The sequence below is a fragment of the Oncorhynchus keta genome, chromosome 36, assembly GCF_023373465.1.
Source record: "Oncorhynchus keta strain PuntledgeMale-10-30-2019 chromosome 36, Oket_V2, whole genome shotgun sequence".
In the NCBI taxonomy this organism is placed as follows: Eukaryota; Metazoa; Chordata; class Actinopteri; order Salmoniformes; family Salmonidae; genus Oncorhynchus; species Oncorhynchus keta.
Genome location: NC_068456.1, coordinates 17765631 through 17787554, shown reverse-complemented (window position 1 = coordinate 17787554; position 21924 = coordinate 17765631). Strand labels below are relative to the sequence as shown.

Genomic DNA, 21924 nt, shown 5'->3' with positions numbered 1-21924 from the left:
TGTTTGGGGCAAATCCAACACTACACATCACTGAGTACCACTCTTCATATTTTTAATCATGGTGGTTGCTTCATCATGTTATGGGTATGCTTGTCATCAGCAAAGTTTTTTTTTAGGATAAAAATCAACTAAATAGAGCTAAGCACAGGCAAAATCCTAGAGGAAAACTTGATTCAGTCTGCTTTCCAACAGACACTGGGAGACAACTTTACCTTTCAGCAGGACAATAACCTAAAACACAAGGCCAAATATATACTTTTGCTTACCAATATGACATTGAATGTTCCTGAGTGGCCTCGTTACAGTTTTGACTTACATCAGCTTGAAAATCTATTACAATACTTGAAAATGTCTAGCAATGATCAACAACCAACTTGATAGAACTTGAATTATTTAAAATAATAATGTGCAAAAATTGTACAATCTAGGTGTGCAAAGCTCTTAGAAACCCAGAAAGACTCACAGCTGTAATAACTGCTAAAGGTGATTCAAACATGTATTGACTCAGGGGGTTGAATACTTACAGTACCAGTCAAAAGTTTGGACACCCCTATTCATTCTAGGGTTTTTCTTTATTTTTTTTAGTATTTTCTACATTGTAGAATAATAGTGAAGACAGCACAACTATGAAATAACACATATGGAATCATATAGTAACCAAAATTGTTTAACAAATCCAAATATATTTTAGATTCATCAAAGGAGATACTGTACCCTTTGCCTTGATGACAGCTTTGCACACTCTGTATGTAATCAAGATGTATTAGTGTTTATTTTTCATTCTTTAATTTAAAAAAAAATGTTTAAATCAATTTTAATTCCACTTTGTAAGACAACATTTTCAAAAAGTCAAGGAATGTGAATACTTTCTGAAGGTCTTGTATCTCTTCAAAGTGTGACTCAAGTTACTAAAATGATCTGTTTTGGTAGGCTTAAAGTACACTATATATATACAAAAGTATGTGGACACCACTTCAAATAGTGGTCTCGGGTATTTCAGCCACACCCATCGCTAACAGGTGTATAAAATGAAGCACAACGCCATGCAATCTCCATAGACAAACACTAGCAGTAGAATGGCATTACAGAAGAGCTCAGTGACTTTCAACGTGGCACCATCATAGGATGCCACCTTTCTAATAAGTCAGTTCGTAAAATGTCTGCCCTGCTAGAGCTGACCAGGTCAACTGTAAGTGCTGTTATTGTGAAGTGGAAATGTCTAGGAGAAACAACGTCTCAGCCATGAAGTGGTAGGCCACACAAGCTCACAGAACAGAACCATAGAGTGCTGAAGCAGGTAGCGCAAAAAAATAGTTTGTCCTAAGTTGTAAAACTCACTACCGAGTTCCAAACTGTCTCTGGAAGCAACGTCAGCACAATAACTGTTCGTCGGGAGATTCATGAAATGGGTTTCCATGACCGAGAAGCTGCACACAAGCCTAAGATCACCAAGCGCAATGCCAAGCGTCGGCTGGAATGGTGTAAAGCTCGCCGCCAATGGACTCTGGAGCAGTGGAAAAGTGTTCTCTGGAGTGATGAATCAAGCATCGCCGTCTGATGGCCGAATCTGGGTTTGGCGGATGCCAGGAGCACAATTGCATAGTGCCAACTGTACAACATACAATTACATTCTAGCAGATTCGGTGCTTCCAACTTTGTGGCAATAGTTTGGGGAAGGCCCTTTCCTGTTTCAGCATGACAATGCCCCTGTGCACAAAGTGAGGTCCTGACAGAAATGGTTTGTCGAGATCAATGTGGAAGTACTTGACTAGCCTGCACAGAGCCCTGACTTAAACTCAAGCACCTTTGGGATGAATTGGAACGCTGACTGTGAGCCAGGACTATTTGCCCAACATTAGTGCCTGAACTCACTAATGCTCTTGTGGCTGAATGGAAGGAAGTCCCCGCAGCAATGTTCCAACATCTAGTGGAAAGCCTTCCCAGATGAGTGGAGGCTGTTATAGCAGCAAAGGGGGGACCAACTCCATATTAATGTCCATGATTTTAGAATTAGATGTTCGAAACGCAGGTGTCCACATACTTTTGGCCAGTGAAAATCTCATGTTTAAAAACTGATAATCTAGTAACTCATACACAAATCATGTTGTTCACTCATCCGATATTTGAATTTTCGGCCAGAACATAAGTTAGATTTTGAAAAAAAATAAAAAACCTGACCTCAAACTTGTGTCTGAAACAGACTGGGCGAATTTGTTTTGCATGGCCTGGTTCCCCTGGTGGGTGGAGATTTCACTTAAGGACCAGGCAATGGAATGGTCTAAAATGTACAAACTCCACACATCCGGGGCAACGGTTCATGCAAAACAAACTTGCCCAGTGTTTAAAAAATGCTAGCTATTTCCTCATAGAAGATGTTGTCATGTTTTTGGCCGAGACATCTCATTGGCTCATTGGCTGAGCTGGCAAATAAGCGGTTTACTTTCATGAATATTTTTATTGACCAGTGTTATGATACTGATGTATAGTTTATTGTTCACTGCTCGGCGACACAAAACACAATTACATTACTGATTGCTTGTCGCAACAGATGGTTTATTTACATAGCAGGTTGTACATTTACATTTACATTTAAGTCATTTAGCAGACGCTCTTATCCAGAGCGACTTACAAATTGGTGCATTCACCTTATGACATCCAGGATTATGGATTAATCTGGCAGGTTAGGTGAATTAGTGTGGCAGGTTAGGAGAACTAAGGCAGCATGTTAGGTGTATTAGCATAGAAGGTTAGGAGAATGAGGTTAAGGTTATGAAAAGGGTTAGGCTTAGCTATAATGTTACGACGTGAAGGTTAGGCTTAGCTATAATGCCACTAGATGAAGCTTTAGGCCTACTCCATCTAGCCAGAAAGGTAAAACTTAAACAAACCATCTGTGGCAACAAACCATCAGAATCATAATACCCCTTCAAAGTAGGATTATACATATGCAAATAAATTATGACTGGTCATTGGTCAGAATAATCCAAATCATATTGTGATGTCATGCTGTGGGCCAAAAACTCCATCCCGCCAGAACAGGCTATTATTACAGGTGTATTTTTTTTCCAAAAAGTTCTTACACTAAAGGGGCATTATCATATTTTTTTGGTACAATTTCAGTGTTATTTCAACCTCAATAGGATGGAAATATATATGTTTTTTAAACGGAAAATCTAGTTTTTGACTGCACTGACTGACTGGTGCCATGTTGACACTGCCGGTGCAATACAGGTAACCACCAGGTGTCACAATAAACAAATAAAAAGTTGTTTCTTATAAACATTTTTATTTTTTCCGTAAATAATATATGGTACATTTCATACACATTTCTTATATTTCATAATATTATTTCAACACACATTATTGTTCCTCAAATTGGCTCTAACAGTAGTAGCCAGTCACTTTAATTGCTTTACAGACTCTTTGAACAGGTTCTTAGGTTACATTTACAATACTTTAACTTGAACTTCAGTGATCAACATGAGGGGTGAGGAGCCATTTTAATTGATCCAGTTATTCTGTTGTCTCAATTAAGTTTTAATGAGTAGGGCCAACTGACTCAAACACAGATGGATGATAGATAACTGAAAGATGCTTGGAAGCGTGTCGAAATGACGTCATTGTGTTATGCAATGTGCGCCATTTTGGATGGAAAAAATCACGGACGATTTCCGTGATCCCTGACTCCTCACTTTGCCTGTGAATGTTGACTATTTTTTACCTCACGCAAGTTGCATTGGTTGAATAAACAGTGCAATCCGTGTTCAGTAATAGCTAACTCTGCTAAATGAAACAATGGCAGGTAAGCTACTTATGTAGCCGGGAAAGGGTCCTTACTTACTGCTGTGTGGCCTGAATGCAAGTTTTAAATTACACAGCATTTGACTCCAAATGGGTTGGTGAACTGACGCTAGCGAAGTAATGATTCCAATATTATTGTTATGCAGGAGTTGCCGGTGGAAATGATTTTCAGTGGTGTTTCTCACAAGTGAAAGGGGCGATAGATGAAGATGTTGCAGAAGGTGAGTACAGTAACGTTAGGTTAACGAATGAGTTAGCATTTGAGCTCAAATGTGATCAAAGATGTGATGCTGTTATCTTATTATTTCGCAAACTACGCCTTTGACTTACTGTCTTTCACGAACAAAGTCATGACACTGTTCATGTATATGAGTACCACTGCTGGGCAATGCTGAGTTTGTTTTTCTTACTAGCTAACGTTAGCATATTAGCTAGCTCCTCTTGCTTGCAAATCAAGTTGCCTAGCATTATTAGTAAGCTAACGTTATACTCAAACAACTGTAACTTATGCACATGTATGTAACATATATAATAATAATTATGTAGTCAGAGTACGTCTTATTATTGTAATGTAGTAAGACACGCACTGTAGTAAACTAGCGCGTCATCTTGCTAAGTACTCTAGCTAGTTATTTGTGGGAGATTTTGTCAGTGACGTTGAAGGTCTGCGTCGGCAATACGACAATTGAACGTTCTGATACAGTAGGGAGGAAGTCGGTGTGTTTGATTCATTCAAAGTCATAGTCATTTTTCTTGGGTTGACTGATAAATCAATTATTTTCAGGGAGGTAGAAATCCACACGCTGCTCTGTCGGCTACTATGCATAGTGTATGCACCCATGAAAGTTGCACCAGGATTGTTTTTTTTATATTGGTTTTGATGTTATTATTTACTAGGTGCTGTTCTTTTGCTGATGTGTATCTTTTTGATTATAACAGCCCTTATACATTACACACAATACAATTCCAGAATCCAGCTTTAATGGGACATGTCCTCCTTTCAGCTGATATCATCTCAACAGTTGAATTCAACCATTCTGGAGAGTTGCTAGCAACTGGAGACAAGGGAGGCAGAGTTGTCATATTTCAACATGAACAGGAGGTGCATTTTATAATTACCAGCGAAATGTATTTTCATGAACAATGACATGTTTGGAGTTAAATATGATAGGTTGTTATGGAAAGAAAGGCACTGGATTAAATTCTAAACATAATACATGCTTAATATCCAAGTTTGTCACAGTGCATATCTGCTTTTCTCTTTCAGTGTAAAAATCGACTAAACCTGCGAGGGGAATACAATGTTTATAGCACTTTTCAGAGTCACGAACCTGAATTTGACTACTTGAAAAGTTTAGAAATTGAGGAAAAAATTAACAAAATAAGATGGTTACCCCAACAAAACTCAGCTCACTTTCTACTCTCAACAAATGGTAAGAACATTTTGCTTTAACCTACTAACCTTTTTGTTAAGTTCTCTTCACCCTTAACATATACTTTTTTTGTACAGATAAAACGATCAAATTGTGGAAAATCGGTGAACGAGACAAGCGGGCTGAGGGTTACAACTTGAAAGACGAAGACGGACGTCTCAGGGATCCCTTTAGAATTACTTCCCTACGGGTTGGTTTAAAGTTGCTTTACCTTTTTAAGATTTCAACCGACACTGTGCAAGAAAAAACACAGTCTATGCATGCTCATAGCTTCCTCCCTTAAATAAATCTGTCCTGTGGTTACAGGTACCAGTGCTGATGCCCATGGATCTCATGGTAGAAGCAAGTCCTCGTAGGGTGTTTGCCAACGCTCACACATATCATATTAATTCAATTTCTGTAAATAGCGATGATCAAACATACCTCTCTGCGGATGATCTAAGAATTAATCTATGGCACTTGGAAATCACAGACCGAAGTTTTAGTATCCTCTTCTGAAAACGTATCAGTCCACATCCTCATGACTTTTAGATGCAAATGTTTGCTTCATCCAAACTGTCGTCTATTAGCGTATACAGTTCTCAATTTCAGTTTAGATTTTTTTCTTATTGGTCCTGTGCAGTTGTAAGTCAAACAAATACATGTGTGAACATGTTTGACCACATCGGTATGAGCCTTTAGACCTATTTCAGTACATTTCCTTAACAGTGTCTTCTCAGACATTGTAGACATCAAGCCTGCCAACATGGAGGAACTGACAGAGGTGATCACAGCGGCTGAGTGCCATCCAAACCAATGCAATGTATTTGTGTACAGCAGTAGCAAAGGCACCATACGCCTCTGTGACATGCGAACAGCAGCACTCTGCGATAGCCACACCAAGTGTGAGTACTCATAGAGCCTAGTTCTCTGCATTCTAAATTATGTTAATTCACAGATAAATTAGTTTTAAATTAATCTATTTTCAGGGGTTTTGTCTGTCATTTTGAATATATCTCCATGTTTGTGATTGCAGTCTTTGAGGAGCCTGAGGATCCAAGCAGCAGGTCATTTTTTTCTGAGATCATCTCGTCCATCTCTGACGTGAAGTTCAGTCACAGCGGGCGCTACATGATGACACGGGACTACCTCTCCGTCAAGGTGTGGGACCTCAACATGGAGAACAGGCCAGTCGAGACATATCAGGTACCTGCCTTGCTCTGCCTAGTGATAACACTACCAACAATGGCATAATTTTAAGTGTGGTCCACAATTGTCCAGTTAGGTGTATGGAAATAGTTGGATAGATGCAATTATTTTCCAAATACACTAATCAACATTCTCCCGCTCAGGTTCATGAATACCTTCGCAGCAAGCTTTGCTCGTTATATGAAAATGATTGCATCTTCGACAAGTTTGAGTGCTGCTGGAATGGTAGCGACAGGTAAGAAACTCTAGCACTTTCTCTGTTTAAGGCAATCTGCACCTACAATGTTCTTTGGACAACTTTTCTACCAATATGTAAGTTTAAGGAGTATCTTTGGAGAATTATAAATTACCCACTGTTTCCTTCTTTTCTCAGTGCCATCATGACCGGCTCCTACAACAACTTTTTCCGTATGTTCGACCGCAACACCAGGAAGGACATCACACTGGAGGCCTCTAGGGAGAGCAGCAAACCGCGGGCTACACTCAAACCCCGCAAAGTCTCCACCGGTGGCAAGAGGAAGAAAGACGAAATTAGCGTGGACAGCCTGGACTTCAACAAGAAGATCTTGCACACCGCCTGGCACCCCAAAGAAAACGTCATCGCTGTGGCGGCCACCAACAACCTGTACATTTTCCAGGACAAGATCAACTAAAAAAATAATTGGGCTCCATCCTGAGGACAAGGCTTTACTGTTCCTGCATAGTTAAGCCTAGTGGTTTATCTGTAACAGAAACAAACAGCCCTCTTGTCCTCCTGGTGAAGTTTAAAGCACTTGTCTCCTTTTTTTGTGGCAGGAGGTTGATTGGTCGGCCTGTTTTCTTTTGAGTCTGAGGTTGATTTAGCCTTGGGTAAATCAGTGCCAGGGCCAAGAACGGACCCTGAGAGCCCACCTTGTGTTGAATCAATAGAACGGCACTCTTAAGAGGTCAAACTCTTGAACATTGGTGTTTGTGTTGATATTTTCAGCCTTCATTTCATAATCTTAACAACCAAACTATGGAAAGCCCTGAAGATGACCTCTTGTCAATTTTGTAACACCCTCATTAAGATTTTTTGGCCTTTCTGAAACATGGATATTTCATGGGTTATAGGCCTACCTGTTAACATTCCCCATTGACCATGCATTCAGGCTAAAGCACTTGCAACATGTTGTGAATTTGGAAAGTGGACTTCTTCTGTTCTCCACCCACACCCTCCTATCCAAAATGTATCCCCCAGACATGGTAACGTTATATCACAGACTGTATCTATTCAAATACACCTTTATGGTGTCATCCACTTAATAAAAGTAAATAGAACTACATATGTGTTTTAGAATTTAAATCATGTTTATAGTTGCTTTGCATGTTTTTATGTTGTAGTTAGGTGGAAAAAATGTAAAGTCACACCAGTCTTTTGAGTAGTTCTTTCAAGCTATCTCTAAAATAACTACTCTTAAGTTTCAGAATCACCATTTGAGACTGACCATGTGCAAGTGTCAATATATGTATTTATGTGTTGCTCTCATTTAAGATACAGGCTGGAAACTTAATGTGAAGAGATGCAAGACAAAGGGAATCTGCAGCCTTAATACCTACGTCTATCAATGACAGCTATCGGTTATGTCCCCAAATGTTTTACAAACCTTATGTGCATTATTTTTTTATTCTATTTTATAGATATATGTCTGATATTACTGCTGCTATTTGTGGCTGTCTGTGAAACCAAGGTATATAATAGTCAGAGTACTGCACACCAGACAGATAGATCTAGTGATAGACAGAGTTCCTCCAAAACATGGAAAGTTCTTTGTGTAGTAAGAGAAGGAGATTCAGACAAACCTCTTCTTACATGTGCCCTTTAAATCATTCATTGGTATGCCACTAAAGTCAAAACTGCATACTTTGTTTTCCAAGTTATATCAATGCAAAAATGAAGGTTGAATAGACCTGTACTGATTTTAAAAACAGGAACATCGGTAACAAAGCCTTTCTCTGTTTAATCATTCTGAACATGGTTGCAGTGTATTCACTTGTTTGATTATGTTGACCAAAGTTAAATAAAATCTGTGTTCATCTGCTTTATGCCTCCATTACTTTAAATGGGTGAGAATAGTCCTGGAGCTATAGTTGAAGTCGGAAGTTTACATACACTTAGGTTGGAGTCATTAAAACTTTTTCCAACTACTCCACAAATTTCTTGTCGCTTAGGACATCTACTTTGTGCATAACACAAGTCATTTTTCCAACAATTGTTTTCAGATTATTTCACTTATAATTCACTGTATCACAATTACAGTGGGTCAGAACTTTACATACACCAAGTTGACTGCCTTTAAACAGCTTGGAAAATACCAGGAAATTATGTCATGGCTTTAGAAGCCTCTGATAGGCTAATTGACATCATTTGAGTCAATTGGAGGTGTACCTGTGGATGTATTTCAAGGCCTACCTTCAAACTCAGTGCCTCTTTGCTTGACATCATGGGAAAATCAAAAGAAATCAGCCAAGACCTCAATAAAAAATTGTAGACCGCAACAAGTCTGGTTCATTCTTGGAAGTAATTTCCAAACATCTGAAGGTACCACGTTAATCTGGTACGCAAGTATAAACACCATGGGACCACGCAGCCATCATACCGCTCAGGAAGGAGATGCGTTCTGTCTCCTAGAGATGAACGTACTTTGGTCCGAAAAGTGCAAATCAATCCCAGAACATCAGCAAAGGACCTTGTGAAAATGCTGGAGGAAACAGGTACAAAAGTATCTATATCCACAGTAAAACGAGTCCAATATCGACATAACCCGAAAGGCCGCTCAGCAAGGAAGAAGCCACTGCTCCAAAACCGCCATAAAAAACCCAGACTACAGTTTGCAACTGCACATGGGGACAAAGATCGTACTTCTTGGAGAAATGTCCTCTGGTCTGATGAAACAAAAATAGAACAGTTTGGCCATAATGACCATCATTATGTTTAGAGGAAAAAGGGGGAGGCTTGCAAGCCGAGGAACACCATCCCAACCGTGAAGCACGGGGGTGGCCGCATCATGTTGTGGGGGTGCTTTGCTGCAGGAGGGACAGGTGCACTTCACAAAATAGATGGCATCATGCAGAAAGAAAATGATGTGGATATATTGAAGCAACATCTCAAGACATCAGTCAGGAAGTTAAAGCTTGGTCACAAATGGGTCTTCCAAATGGACAATGACCCCAGTGGCCATCACAAAGCCCTGGGCAGAACTGAAAAAGCATGTGCGAGCAAGAAGGCCTCAAAACCTGACTCAGTTACACCAGCTCTGTCAAGAGGAATGGGCCAAAATTCACCCAACTTATTGTGGGAAGCATGTGGAAGGCTACCCGAAACGTTTGACCCAAGTTAATCAATTTAAAGGCAATGCTACTAAATACTAATAGAGTGTATGTTAACTTCTGACCCACTGAAAGAAATAAAAGATGAAATAAATAATCTATACCATTATCCTGACATTTCACATTCTTAAAATAAAGTGGTGATCCTAACTGACCTAAAACAGGGAATGTTTACTAGTATTAAAATGTCAGGAATTGTGAAAAACTGAGTTTAAATGTATTTGGCTAAGGTGTATGTAAATGTCCGACTTCAACTGTAGATGTATATTCAGTAAATTGCAGAAATCAGAGAAAATTAGGGAATTCATTTGAGTGCTCAAAAAAATACAATTAAGTAGCAAAGATAGCTTATATGTCTTACTGATCATACAAAAAATTGGAGACATCTTATTTCACAGTGATATTGACTTATTTGCCTTAAAACTGCATGGTAATTACATAACTTGGGATGCTTTGAAACAAGTGCCACTGCAGATGTGGTACCAGGTACTTCATTCTTTAGAGTACCTGAAAGTACCACTTCATAGCATATTACATACCAAATATAGTACCAGCTGTGACTGTAAAATAGTTACCAAATAAAAACATTGTTTTGTAACATACTATAGCTATGAAAAACAAACAAAACATTTCATCGTGATTATACGCAAATAGTTGCTACATTTATGGACCTAATAGTATACATGTTTTTATCTGATTGTCAATCACTGTGCACATTCATCCACTCCACTAATTGCAGCATTCAAACAGTCCATTGTGCACCAGTCATTGAATGAATGTAAAGAGACAGTTGTTACAAAACACCAAAACATGTAATGACATCAGTGATTGTCATCAGGCCTTCACTCTTGTAGCCTGAATTAAATCATCTTGCTGACAAATTGAGCTTTTTTTGTAAAAAGAGAAGTTGGGACATCTGAAAAGGGCCTGAAATACAAGATGCAAACAAGTGTCTGTCCTGAGCTCATCAGCAGGGGAAACTGAGGGCTCAGTTGATAATGTTGCATGTTTGCTAGCGAAAGCTCAAGACAGACATAAGAGAGATGAATACAATTGAAAGAACCTGAACCAACGGTCACTGGTATAAACCATGACAAAGTGGTGAGGGTGTTCATTTAATTTGGAATAAGCTTTTATTTTCATCTTTACCACTGTAACAGTACACAATAGAATTAAAAAAAATAGGAGAATAGGTTAAATTAGAGACCCCCCAAAAGTCAGACTTTTGTTGCAATTCACACCCTGCCTTTCACATGTTGCATGAAATGTATTAACAACCCCAGCTTTTTTCAAAGAAAATGAGTGCAGGAAATTATTTCACAATTAATATTCATTCACATTAATCATTCCCTTAAGAATAACAAACAGGCAAAACACAAACACAATATGCTTACGAAAATGAGAAACAATGCCAATTGGCAGCAGTTCAATATAAAACAACATTCTAAATAGCGAGAGGAACATGGCAGCACAAATCAGTTCCTGATTCAAGGCATTTCTGGGAGAAAGAAGCAGTCACAGCATTCAGAAGATAAGATGAGGCAATCAGCTAAAATGGAGAATGCTACATCAACCACTTCTCCTTGGATTCTGAAGTTGCCCCCATTTGAAGGCATGCCAGCTGTATGAGTCAGTGGTCTCATAATGCAGCATCAGCTTCAGTAGGTGCTGTATGTGCTGAGGCGCCTCCCAATGTATATCCTGAGAAGAAGAACAGAATAGCAAAGGGCCATTGAAAACATTATTTTGATTAAAGTACAAATTTATCATGGCTACTCTGAAATATCTATCCATGCCCAGCAGCAAGCTTTCACAAAGCCTACATTTCCTCAACAGGGTAGTGTTTGCTTTATTGTATTACAACTCTCAAAAGGCATTTAGCTAAAATACAAAACAATTCGACACCCATCTGGGGCACCATACTTTTAGTAATAGTAAAAGGCAGCTTTTAAAGTATTCAATAGACTGCATGTATTTGTACTGTGTTTAAGTTACAAAATGCTCAGTCCCTTACCCCAGGCCAACTGCGAGTATATGAGAAATGAATAATGAAGGAAGGAAAAGCTTGAGAAAGTCAGGGGAGAGAACTCCTCCTTTCTTCATGACGTTGGTCTTCCTGATGCTGAGCGAGGCTGAGCGCCTGGGGTGTTTCAGCAGAAACTCCCTACAGAGACACAACACAGTTACAACTGGGTTAATAAATCTTATCTTTAATCAGTGATTACAGGTATTTTTCTGCCATAGAAATTCTTGGGTGGGCCGCCTAAGCATTTTTTTCTGGTCGCCTAAGTCTAAACAGAGGGTATGGAAAAACCCTTTCAGTGTAAAATTAAACGACTAAAACCAGATATATAGTGACTTCAGAAAGTACTCTGACTTTTTCCACATTTTGTTACGTTACAACCGTATTCTAAAATTGATTCAATAAAATAAAAATCCTCTGCAATCTACAGACAATACCCCACAATGACAAAGTGAAAACAGGTTTGAACATCTCTGGAGAGACCCGAAAATAGCTGTGCAGCAATACCTGACAGAGCTCGAATACAACCCGACAGAACTCGAGAGAATCTCCAGAGAAGAATGGGAGAAACTCCCCAAATACAGGGTCTGATTTAAAAAATGTTTTTTTTTTTACCTTTATTTAAATCATTCTGTAAATGTATATTTCAGTTTTTTTTTTTTACAAATGAGGAAAAATGTCTAAAAACCTGTTTTTGCTTTGTTATTATGCGGTATTGTATGTAGATTGATGAGGGGGGAAAACGCTTGAATACATTTTTGAATACGGCTGTAACCTAACAGAATGTGGGAAAAGTCGTCTCGGACCGGTAAACCGTGCCAATATATCCTCCAAACACAGACTTCGAGAGCATTATCACTTTTATACAACAGGTTACCAACATTTTCAAATAATGATTTACATATTTCCATTAAAAGCGTTATTTTGATTAATGTATTCATATCATCCTTCCACAAGACATAGTCCTGACACAAATCTAGGGTTGCTACCCAAGCCGTCGGTCGTTCGTTCTATCGGTTCGTTTGCAATAGACGCAAGTCATTCAGTCTTTTTGTTCTTAATGTACGGACACAACCCAGTCGTTCGTTCTAAATGTTCCATTGCAATACTGGCTGGCAACATTCTTATCCCTTGCTTGCAAGCTAGCCAACTACGACCAACTTACAGTCACGTCAAAAAGTGCAGCCAGAATAACCGCTAAGTAAATGCATTTGTGTTTGTTTAAGCTGTTTTCTAGTGACATTTATATGGATCCATCCACAACAATGAGCTAATGGTGAACAATTTCGCCCGGCATAGAAATTGGGCTCGTCAGGACACGGTTGTTCAGAGGCGCTAGCCAACAACACAACTAACACAACCACTTCAAACTGAAGCTGAAAAGAAATCAAACTAGCTGCAATTGGTATTGCTTGACCTGTTTTCTTGACCTATAGACATACACATACACACATATATATATATATATATATATATACAGAAAAAGTATGCTGATTCATGATTTCGACTGGCTGAGAAATGCTGCCTGTCTGTCTCATCCCTGACATGTTCATTAATACAGACAGCTGGAGATGTAATTTGAATATTGAAACAATGTTGCAAATGTCAGAGAGACAGACAGCAAGGTTTATACAAATCTCCAATGTTGAAAACTAAATGTTAGACTAAAATAAATGTGAGATAATGTTTATAGTGGAGATCAAGTTGATAAACTGCCTGGCTGGGCTGATGAGACAGTGGATTGCACAGGAAATGTTAACTCATAGATTTAGCAGGAGGACAGCAGGGTAGCCTAGTGGTTAGAGCGTTGGGCTAGTAACCGAAAGGTTGCAAGTTCAAATCCCCAAGCCGACAAGGTACAAATCTGTCGTTCTGCCACTGAACAGGCAGTTAACCCACTGTTCCTAGGCCGCCATTGAAAATAAGAATTTGTTCTTAACTGACTTGCCTAGTAAAAAAAAAAATGAAAAGGCAACTTGTGGAATAGACACCAGCATTCATGATTAGATCCACTCATTGTATAAAGATTATGGACAATTATTTGTTTATATATAATATAATCTTTGAGAATTTACAAATCACCGAAATGAAAGCTAGACAGTCAGGGAAAATTTAAAATTCCCAAAACAATGACTAGCAGTAATGTTTAGTTTGTTTTAAAATAAGTCTCTCAGCCACTAAGACCTGTAAAATGATCTATACAATTCAGCCGTGCCGAAATGTTCTCTCTCTACATTCAATTTCTATCTTCAACAATATGAACATTGGGCCCTACTGTATATAATTACTAGGTACTATGCACTTTGGTGGGTTGTTCTCAGGACGACTGGACCAGTCCCAGATCCAGTCAGCATTCTTCTTCAGTAGATTCTCTACTTCCTGGATTCTTTCTTGGTTATCTTCCTCAGACTGAAATCAATTAAGAAATTCCTTAGTAAAACCACTTTCCACATTATAATCACAAACATGTTTGTACTATTCACCTAATGTAAAGTCTGGTATTATCATGAATTATTACCTTCTGAACATCACAATACATTACATATCAGAGATCAACAGAAGACAACCTTACAACCCCTAAGGACCATGTATTTACCTGTGAACTGTTTCCCTCTGAGCCTCTAAACAGAAGAAGAGGAGTCTGTGACCTAAGTGGACTGGAAAGATAGACAACAAAGATGACTCAAGATGACTCAAGACATCCCTAGAACTTTTGAAATGTGTTTTAGGTCATCTGCTAAGAAAGAGCATTATAAATGACATAATCCTTATCTCCACATTCTCAGGCCTTGAACGGGGATACCAAGGCTTTGCCTGGAAACCATATGTTGAAATTAATTTAATTGTATAAGGGGCAAAAACAAGCATTTGAATAAGGAAAGTTTCCTCTCACAACCTCTACAAGCCAAAATGTTGAATAAAATTATGTTGCCTTCTGAGAATCCGTAGGCGAGCGAGTAAACTCCCACTGCCTTCCGTTCTACTTGCTAACATGCTAAATAAAATTGATGACATACGATTACGATTATCCCACCAACGGGACATTAAGAACTGTAATACCTTATGTTTCACAGAGTCGTGGCTGAACGACGACACGGATAATATAGAGCTGGCGGGATTTTTCATGCACTGGCAGAACAGAGATGTTACGTCTGCTAAGACGAGGGGTGGGGGTGTGTGTCTTTTTGTCAATAACAGCTGGTGCGTGATGTGTAATATTAAAGAGGTGTCGAGTTATTGCTCGCCTGAGGTAGAGTACCTCACGATAAGCTGTAGACCACTCTATCTATATTATTCGTAGCCGTCTATTTACCAAAACAGACCGATGCTGGCACTAAGTACTAGAGGTCGACCGATTAATCGGTATGGCCGATTAATTAGGGCAGATTTCAAGTTTCATAACTATCGGAAATCGTTATTTTTGGAGCGCCGATTTGCCAATGATTTTTTTATACCTTTATTTAACTAGGCAAGTCAGTTAAGAACACATTCTTATTTTCAATGATGGCCTAGGAACGGTGGGTTAACTGCCTTGTTCAGGGGCTCGGGGGATCCAATCTTGCAACCTTACAGTTAACTAGTCCAACGCAATAATGACCTCTCTCTCGTTGCACTCCACAAGGAGACTGCCTGTTACGCAAATGCAGTAAGCCAAGGTAGGTTGCTAGCTAGCATTAAACTTATCTTATAAAAAACAATCAATCATAATCACTAGTTAACTACACATGGTTGATGATATTACTAGATATCATCTAGGGTGTCCTGTGTTACATATAATCTGACTGAGCATACAAGCACACAAGTATCTAAGTATCTGACTGAGCGGTGGTAGGAAGAAGCAGGCGCGTAAACATTCATTCAAACAGCACTTTCGTGCGTTTTGCCAGCAGCTCTTCCCTGTGTGTCAAGCATTGTGCTGTTTATGACTTCAAACCTATCAACTCCCGAGATGAGGCTGGTGTGACTGAAGTGAAATGGCTGGCTAGATGTCGCGCGCTAATAGCGTTTCAAACTTCACTCGCTCTGAGCCTTGAGGTGGTTGTTTCCCTTGCTCTGCACTGGTAAGCTTCGATGTGGTGGCTGTTGTCGTTGTGTTGCTGGTTCGAGCCCAGGGAGGAGCGAGGAGAGGGACGGAAGCTATACTGTTACACTGGCAATACTAAAGTGCCTACAAGAACATCCAATAGTCAAAGGTTAATGAAATACAAACGGTATAGAGGGAAATAGTCCTATAATAACTACAACCCAAAACATCTTACCTGGGAATATTGAAGACTCATGTTAAAAGGAACCACCAGCTTTCATATGTTCTCGTGTTCTGAGCAAGGAACTGAAACGTTAGCTTTCTTACATTGCACATGTTGCACTTTTACGTTCTTCTCCAACACTGTTTTTGCATTTTTAAACCAAATTGAACATGTTTCATTATCTACTTGAGGCTAAATTGATTTTATTTATGTATTATATTAAGTTAAAATAAGTGTTAATTCAGTATTGTTGTAATTGTCAATATTACAAATACAATAAAAAAAAATGTTTTTTCTTATTTTCTATAAAATCGTCCGATTAATCGGTATCGGCTTTTTTGGTCCTCCAATAATCGGTATCGGCGTTGGAAAATCATAATCGGTCGACCTCTATTAAGTACGCACTCAACGAGCTGTACACCGCCATAAGCAAACAACAAAATGCTCATCCAGAAGCAGCTCTCCTTGTGGCCGGGGATTTTAATGCAGGCAAACTTAAATCAGTTTTACCAAAGTTTTAACAGCATGTCACATGCAGAACCTAAAAATAAAATGCATAAAAATACTAAAATACAAAAAAAAATAACTCTAGACCACCTTTACTCCACACATAGAGATGCATACAAAGCTCTCCCCTGCCCTCCAATTGGCAAATCTGACCATAATTATATCCTCCTGATTCCGGCTTACAAGCAAAAACTAAAGCAGGAAGTACCAGTGACTTGCTCAATACGGAAGTGGTCAGATGACACTGATGCTACAGGACTGTTTTGCTAGCAGACTGGAATATGTTCCAGGATTTATTCTGGCATTAAGGAGTATACCACCTCAGTCACCGGCTTCATTAATAAGTGCATCGACGACGTCCTCCCCACAGTGAAGCCATGGATTACAGGCAGCATCCGTATCGAGCTAAAGGCTAGAGCTGCCGCATTCAAGGAATGAGACACTACTCCAGACGCTTATTATAAATCCTGCTATGCCCTCAAACAAACCATCAAACAAGCAAAGCATCAATACAGGATTAAAATTGAATCCTACTACACTGGCTCTGACGCACGTCGGATGTGGCAGGGCTTGAAAACCATTACGAACTACAAAGGGAAACCCAGACATGAGCTGCCCAGTGACTCAAACCTACCAGACGAGCTAAATGCCTTTAATGCTCTCTTTGAGGCAAGCAACACTGAAGCATGCACAAGAGCAAAAGCCGTTCTGGATGAGTGTGATAAATAAACATTGGCTACCGAAAGCGTTATTTAAAAAATATATTTCACCAGGTAGGCCATTTGAGAACAAGTTCTCATTTACAACTGCGACCTGGCCAAGATAAAGCAAAGCAGTGCAAAAAAAACAACACAGCGTTACACATGGGATAAACAAAGTACAGTCAATAACACAATAGCAATAACACAATAGAAAATCTGTATACAGTGTGTGCAAATGAAGTAAGGAGGTAAGGCAATAAATAGGCCATAGTGGCAAGGTAATTACAATTTAGCAGTTCATACTGGAGTGATAGATGTTGAGATGAGGATGTGCAAGTATACTGGTTTGCAAAAGAGCAGAAAAAAAAAGAAAACAAATATGGGGACGAGGTAGGTACTTGGTTGGATGGGCTATATGTCTGGACCTCTGGCAGTCTTTATGGGGGTGCCACAGAGTTCAATCCTCGGGCCGACGCTTTTCTCTGTATACATCAATGATGTTGCTCTTGCTGCTGGTGATTCTCTGATCCACCTCTACGCAGACGACACCATTCTGTATACATCTGGCCCTTATTTGGACACTGTGTTAACTAACCTTCAGACGAGCTTCAATGCCATACAACTCTCCTTCCGTAGCCTCCAACTGCACTTAAATGCAAGTAAAACTAAATGCATGCTCTTCAACCGATCGCTGCCCACACGTCCAGCATCACTACTCTGGACGGTTCTGACTTACAATATGTGGATAAGTATAAATACCTAGGTGTCTGATTAGACTGTAAACTCTCCTTCCAGACTCACATTTAGCATCTCCAATCCAAAATTAAATAATATAATAATAATAATAATATATGCTATTTAGCAGACGCTTTTATCCAAAGCGACTTACAGTCATGTGTGCATACATTCTCACAAATATACTACCCACCATGGGTGGTCCCTGGGAATCGCCAAACCCACTACAGGTCCTGGCGTTACAAGCGCCATGCTCTACCAACTGAGCTCAAGCAGAAGGACCCCATTAAATCTAGAATCAGCTTCCTATTTCGCAACAAAGCATCCTTCACTCATGCTGCCAAACATACCCTCATAAAACTGACCATCCTACTGATCCTTGACTTACGGGAATTATCCCGCCACTATGTCCTATTACCTTATCCTACCTCATTTGCACACACTGTATATATATACTTTTTATGTTATAGACTGTATGTTTGTTTATTCCATGTGTAACTCTGTGTTGGTGTTTGTGTCGCACTGCTTTGCTTTATCTTGGCCAGGTCGCAGTTGTAAATGAGAACTTGTTCTCAACTAGCCTACCTGGTTAAATAAATGTGAAATAAAAATAATAATAAAAAAATGACAGAATGGCTGTGTACAGCTGCAGCGATCAGTAAGCTGCTCTGACAGCCGATGCATGAAGTTAGTGAGGGAGATCTAAGTCTCCAACCTCAGTGATTTTTGCAAGGCCTTTAAACAGGTCAACATTCACAAAGTCGCAGGGCCAGATGGATTACCAGAACATTTTCAACCTCTCCCTGACTGAGTCTGTAATACCTACATATTTCAAGCAGATCACCATAGTCCCTGTGCCCAATGAAGCGAAGGTAACCTGCCTAAATGATTACCGACCCGTAGCACTCACGTTGGTAGCCATGAAGTGCTTTGAAAGGCTGGTCATGGCTCACATCAACAGCATCCTCCCGGATACCCTAGACCCACTCCAATTCGCATACCGTCCCAACAGATCCACGGATGACGCAATCTCAAACGCACTCCACACTGCCCTTTCCCACCTGGACAAAAGGAACACCTATGTGAGAATGCTGTTCATTGACTACAGCTCTGCGTTCAACACCATAGTGCCCACGAAGCTCATCACTAAGCTAAGGACCCTGGGACTAAACACCTCCCCCTGCAACTGGATCCTGGATTTCCTGATCGGCCGCCCTCAGGTGGTAAGGGTAGTAGGCAACAACACATCTGTCATGCTGATCCTCAACACTGGGGCCCCTCAGAGGTGTGTACTTAGTCCACTCCTGTACTCCCTGCTCACACACGACTGCGTGGCCAAACACGATTCCAACACCATCATTAAGTTTGCTGATGACACAACAGTGGTAGGCCTGATCACCGACAACGATGAGAAGGGCCTATAAGGAGGATGTCAGAGACCTGGACTACAGGAAAAGGCGGGCTGAACAGCCCCCCTTTAACATCAACATCAATGGGGTTGTAGTGGAGTGGGTCGAGAGCTTCAAATTCCTTGGTGTCCACATCACCAACGAACTATCATGGTCCAAACACACCAAGACAGTCGTGAAGAGGGCACGAAAAAACCTTTTCCCCCTCAGGAGACTGAAAAGATTTGGCATGGGTCCCCAGATCCTCAAGAAGTTCTACAGCTGCACCATTGAGAGCATCCTGACCGTTTGCATCACCGCCTGGTATGGCAACTGTTCGGCATCTGACCGTACGGTGCTCCAGAGGGTAGCGCGTACAGCCCAGTACATCACTGGGATCAAGCTTCCTGCCATCCAGGACCTATACAATAGGCGGTGTCAGAGGAAAGCCCATAAAATTGTCAAGTGGCTCCAGTCACCCAAGTCAGACTTTTTTCTCTGTTACCGCACGGCAAGCGGTTCCGGAGCTCCAAGTCCTGGTCCAAAACACTCCTTAACAGCTTCTACCCCAAGCCATAAGACTGCTGAACAATTAATTAAATGGCCACCGGACTATTACATTGACCCTAGTCACTTCACCCCTACCTACATGTACAATTACCTCAACTAACCTGTACTTCCGCACACTGACTCGGTACCAGTACCCCCTATATAGCCTTGTTTTTGTTATGTTACTGTGTTACTTTTCTTTTTTTTTTTATTGAATTTTTACTTTAGTTTATTTGGTAAATATTGTCTTAACTCTTGAACTGCACTTTTGGTTAAAGGCTTGTAAGTAAACATTTCACGGTAAGGTCTACATTGTTGTATTCGGTGCATGTGACAAATAAAGTTTGATTTGATTTAGAAAAGTATAATTACATAAAGTTTTCAAAGAGATGGTATAGTGTAGTTCAGAATTCTATAACCTGAAGCATGTGCACAAGATAAAAATACATGTTTTCACAGTTCTGCACATGCTTCAGATGATAGAAATCTGAAAGCACTACCAGGGCTTTGAAAAGTTTATATAATTATACTCTCCTGTGGATATGTTTCACATTCCTACCCCCCAAAATGACCAACTGCACGGGCAACAGGTAAAGTAGTTTAAAATAGAACTGTATTCAACATTCTTGCTTGTAGAGGTCGTGAGAGGTAACTAGAAACACTCATTTCTGCCCGACATAGAATTCAATGCAATTCATCTTCGTGTTTCCTGGGAAACTAAGGCTCAGCACTGTAACCATTTCCTTTCCCCATACCTGTCACATTGTGAGCTTCCTCTCGAGGTACTCCTGCTTGACTCGTGTTGGGCGTCTAGTAGTAACTTCTCCAGGTCTACATCAAGAGCAGTTGATGAGATCTGCTCCTGGCACACCTGACTCCCACTGCCAGTGTTATAGTGCAACTCCACCCAGGAACCTGGGGATACATATTACCCACAGATAGATAGAAAATAGTTTGGCAACTTACTAGTAACGTTAGCTAGATATTTTCCTTTGTCGTGTTTAGTGTTGAATCTTGCCAGTCAGGAATGAACAGAAGTATAAACGTGATCCAATTCCGCGAGAAATATAACGTTTAATGTAGAACCATATTAACAGTCATAGGTCTAGTTAGTTACGATATCTATTATTTGACAGGCCTTAACAATATTCCCCTGACCTGACAATTCCAGTTGAGGCCAACATTAGCTGAACTTACGTTAGGCATATTAGCTAGTTTGTTAGTCAGTTATACAGACTTACATACAAATGATGTGGCCAGCTAACGTTAGCTAAAAAAAATAGCGTATTTGATGTTTAGTTTCTGTACTGACCCTGCAAGCTCTCATCATACGGAATTTCCTTCTGAAGCGACATGATTATTTAAAACGCGTTCGAATCAACCCATAGAGCTCTGTCGACGAACTATAAAAACGTTTGGTCTTACTTTAATCGATCACACGAGTAAGCACTAGAAGTTGTTGTGCAACACTACCAGGCAGCAGGAAAACAATTATAACGAAATCTTTTGTTGACATGGGCCAAGTGAAATGTGATTGGCTAGTAACTTATCGGCTGTCGTTGGTGAATATCACGCATGCGCTGCTCACATGTACACTCTTTGGTCAGAGAGGAAGAGGTAAAGAGAAAATTCGTCTCCCTCCAGCAGGTGGCGTTTTCCGACCCAGGAATTATTTTTTTGTATGGCGGTCAATGAGAGTCAAATTTGGTCAACAAAAACATTAGTGGCTTATTTACTGTGTCAGGTTAATTTGATTGAATATACGTTCCGTAATGCTTAGGTTGTTACGAATGCACTGATATAAGTAGGACACGTGACATCCCCGCAATGTTTAGGGAAAAAAACACTTTATATCGGAGTTGTGTCGAGATGGCTATGCATATTCATAACATGAGGCTAGTAAGCATAGGATCTCTCTCCATTGATACAAATGATTGACGTCAACAATCTTATCGAATATTCAACTATTAAAATAATGAGATGTATCTACCAATCCAAAGAAAG

General features: G+C 39.9%; 2 protein-coding genes across 3 annotated transcripts; one reads left to right on the top strand and one right to left on the bottom strand.

Moving 5' to 3' along the window:
• The first annotated feature begins 3619 nt into the window (after positions 1-3619).
• LOC118369735 (serine/threonine-protein phosphatase 2A 55 kDa regulatory subunit B delta isoform-like) lies at positions 3620-8482 on the top strand. The gene is made up of 10 exons (XM_035754388.2): positions 3620-3802; positions 3948-4022; positions 4806-4903; positions 5069-5234; positions 5312-5424; positions 5541-5718; positions 5954-6118; positions 6250-6419; positions 6566-6657; positions 6796-8482. Exons 1-10 carry the CDS (start codon positions 3796-3798, stop codon positions 7073-7075), a joined length of 1344 nt encoding a protein of 447 aa, XP_035610281.1. The 5' UTR covers positions 3620-3795; the 3' UTR covers positions 7076-8482.
• A 2402-nt stretch (positions 8483-10884) lies between these two features.
• LOC118369734 (BCL2/adenovirus E1B 19 kDa protein-interacting protein 3) lies at positions 10885-21465 on the bottom strand. Of its 2 annotated transcripts, none has more exons than XM_035754386.2 (6): positions 21233-21465; positions 20676-20835; positions 14390-14450; positions 14069-14202; positions 11785-11934; positions 10885-11471 (listed from the first exon to the last, which is right to left on the bottom strand). In XM_035754386.2, the coding sequence occupies exons 1-6, from the start codon at positions 21273-21275 to the stop codon at positions 11429-11431; spliced, it is 591 nt and encodes a 196-aa protein (XP_035610279.1). In that variant the 5' UTR covers positions 21276-21465; the 3' UTR covers positions 10885-11428. The 2 variants fall into 2 exon arrangements, with proteins under 2 accessions (XP_035610279.1, XP_035610280.1); XM_035754387.2 differs by having other exon boundaries at positions 14096-14202; positions 21233-21462.
• Positions 21466-21924: the final 459 nt, after the last annotated feature.

Excerpts from the sequence above, each read along its gene's own strand:
- LOC118369735 (XM_035754388.2), top strand. Across the intron at positions 4,023-4,805 it reads AGATGAAGATGTTGCAGAAG|CTGATATCATCTCAACAGTT; the intron begins GTGAGTACAGTA and ends TCCTCCTTTCAG. Across the intron at positions 5,425-5,540 it reads TTAGAATTACTTCCCTACGG|GTACCAGTGCTGATGCCCAT; the intron begins GTTGGTTTAAAG and ends CTGTGGTTACAG.
- LOC118369734 (XM_035754386.2), bottom strand. The coding sequence starts at position 21,275 with ATGTCGCTTCAGAAGGAAATTCCGTATGATGAGAGCTTGCAGG. Across the intron at positions 20,836-21,232 it reads GTATGATGAGAGCTTGCAGG|GTTCCTGGGTGGAGTTGCAC; the intron begins GTCAGTACAGAA and ends ATGTATCCCCAG. Across the intron at positions 11,935-14,068 it reads GTACCTAGTAATTATATACA|GGAGTTTCTGCTGAAACACC; the intron begins GTAGGGCCCAAT and ends GTGTCTCTGTAG.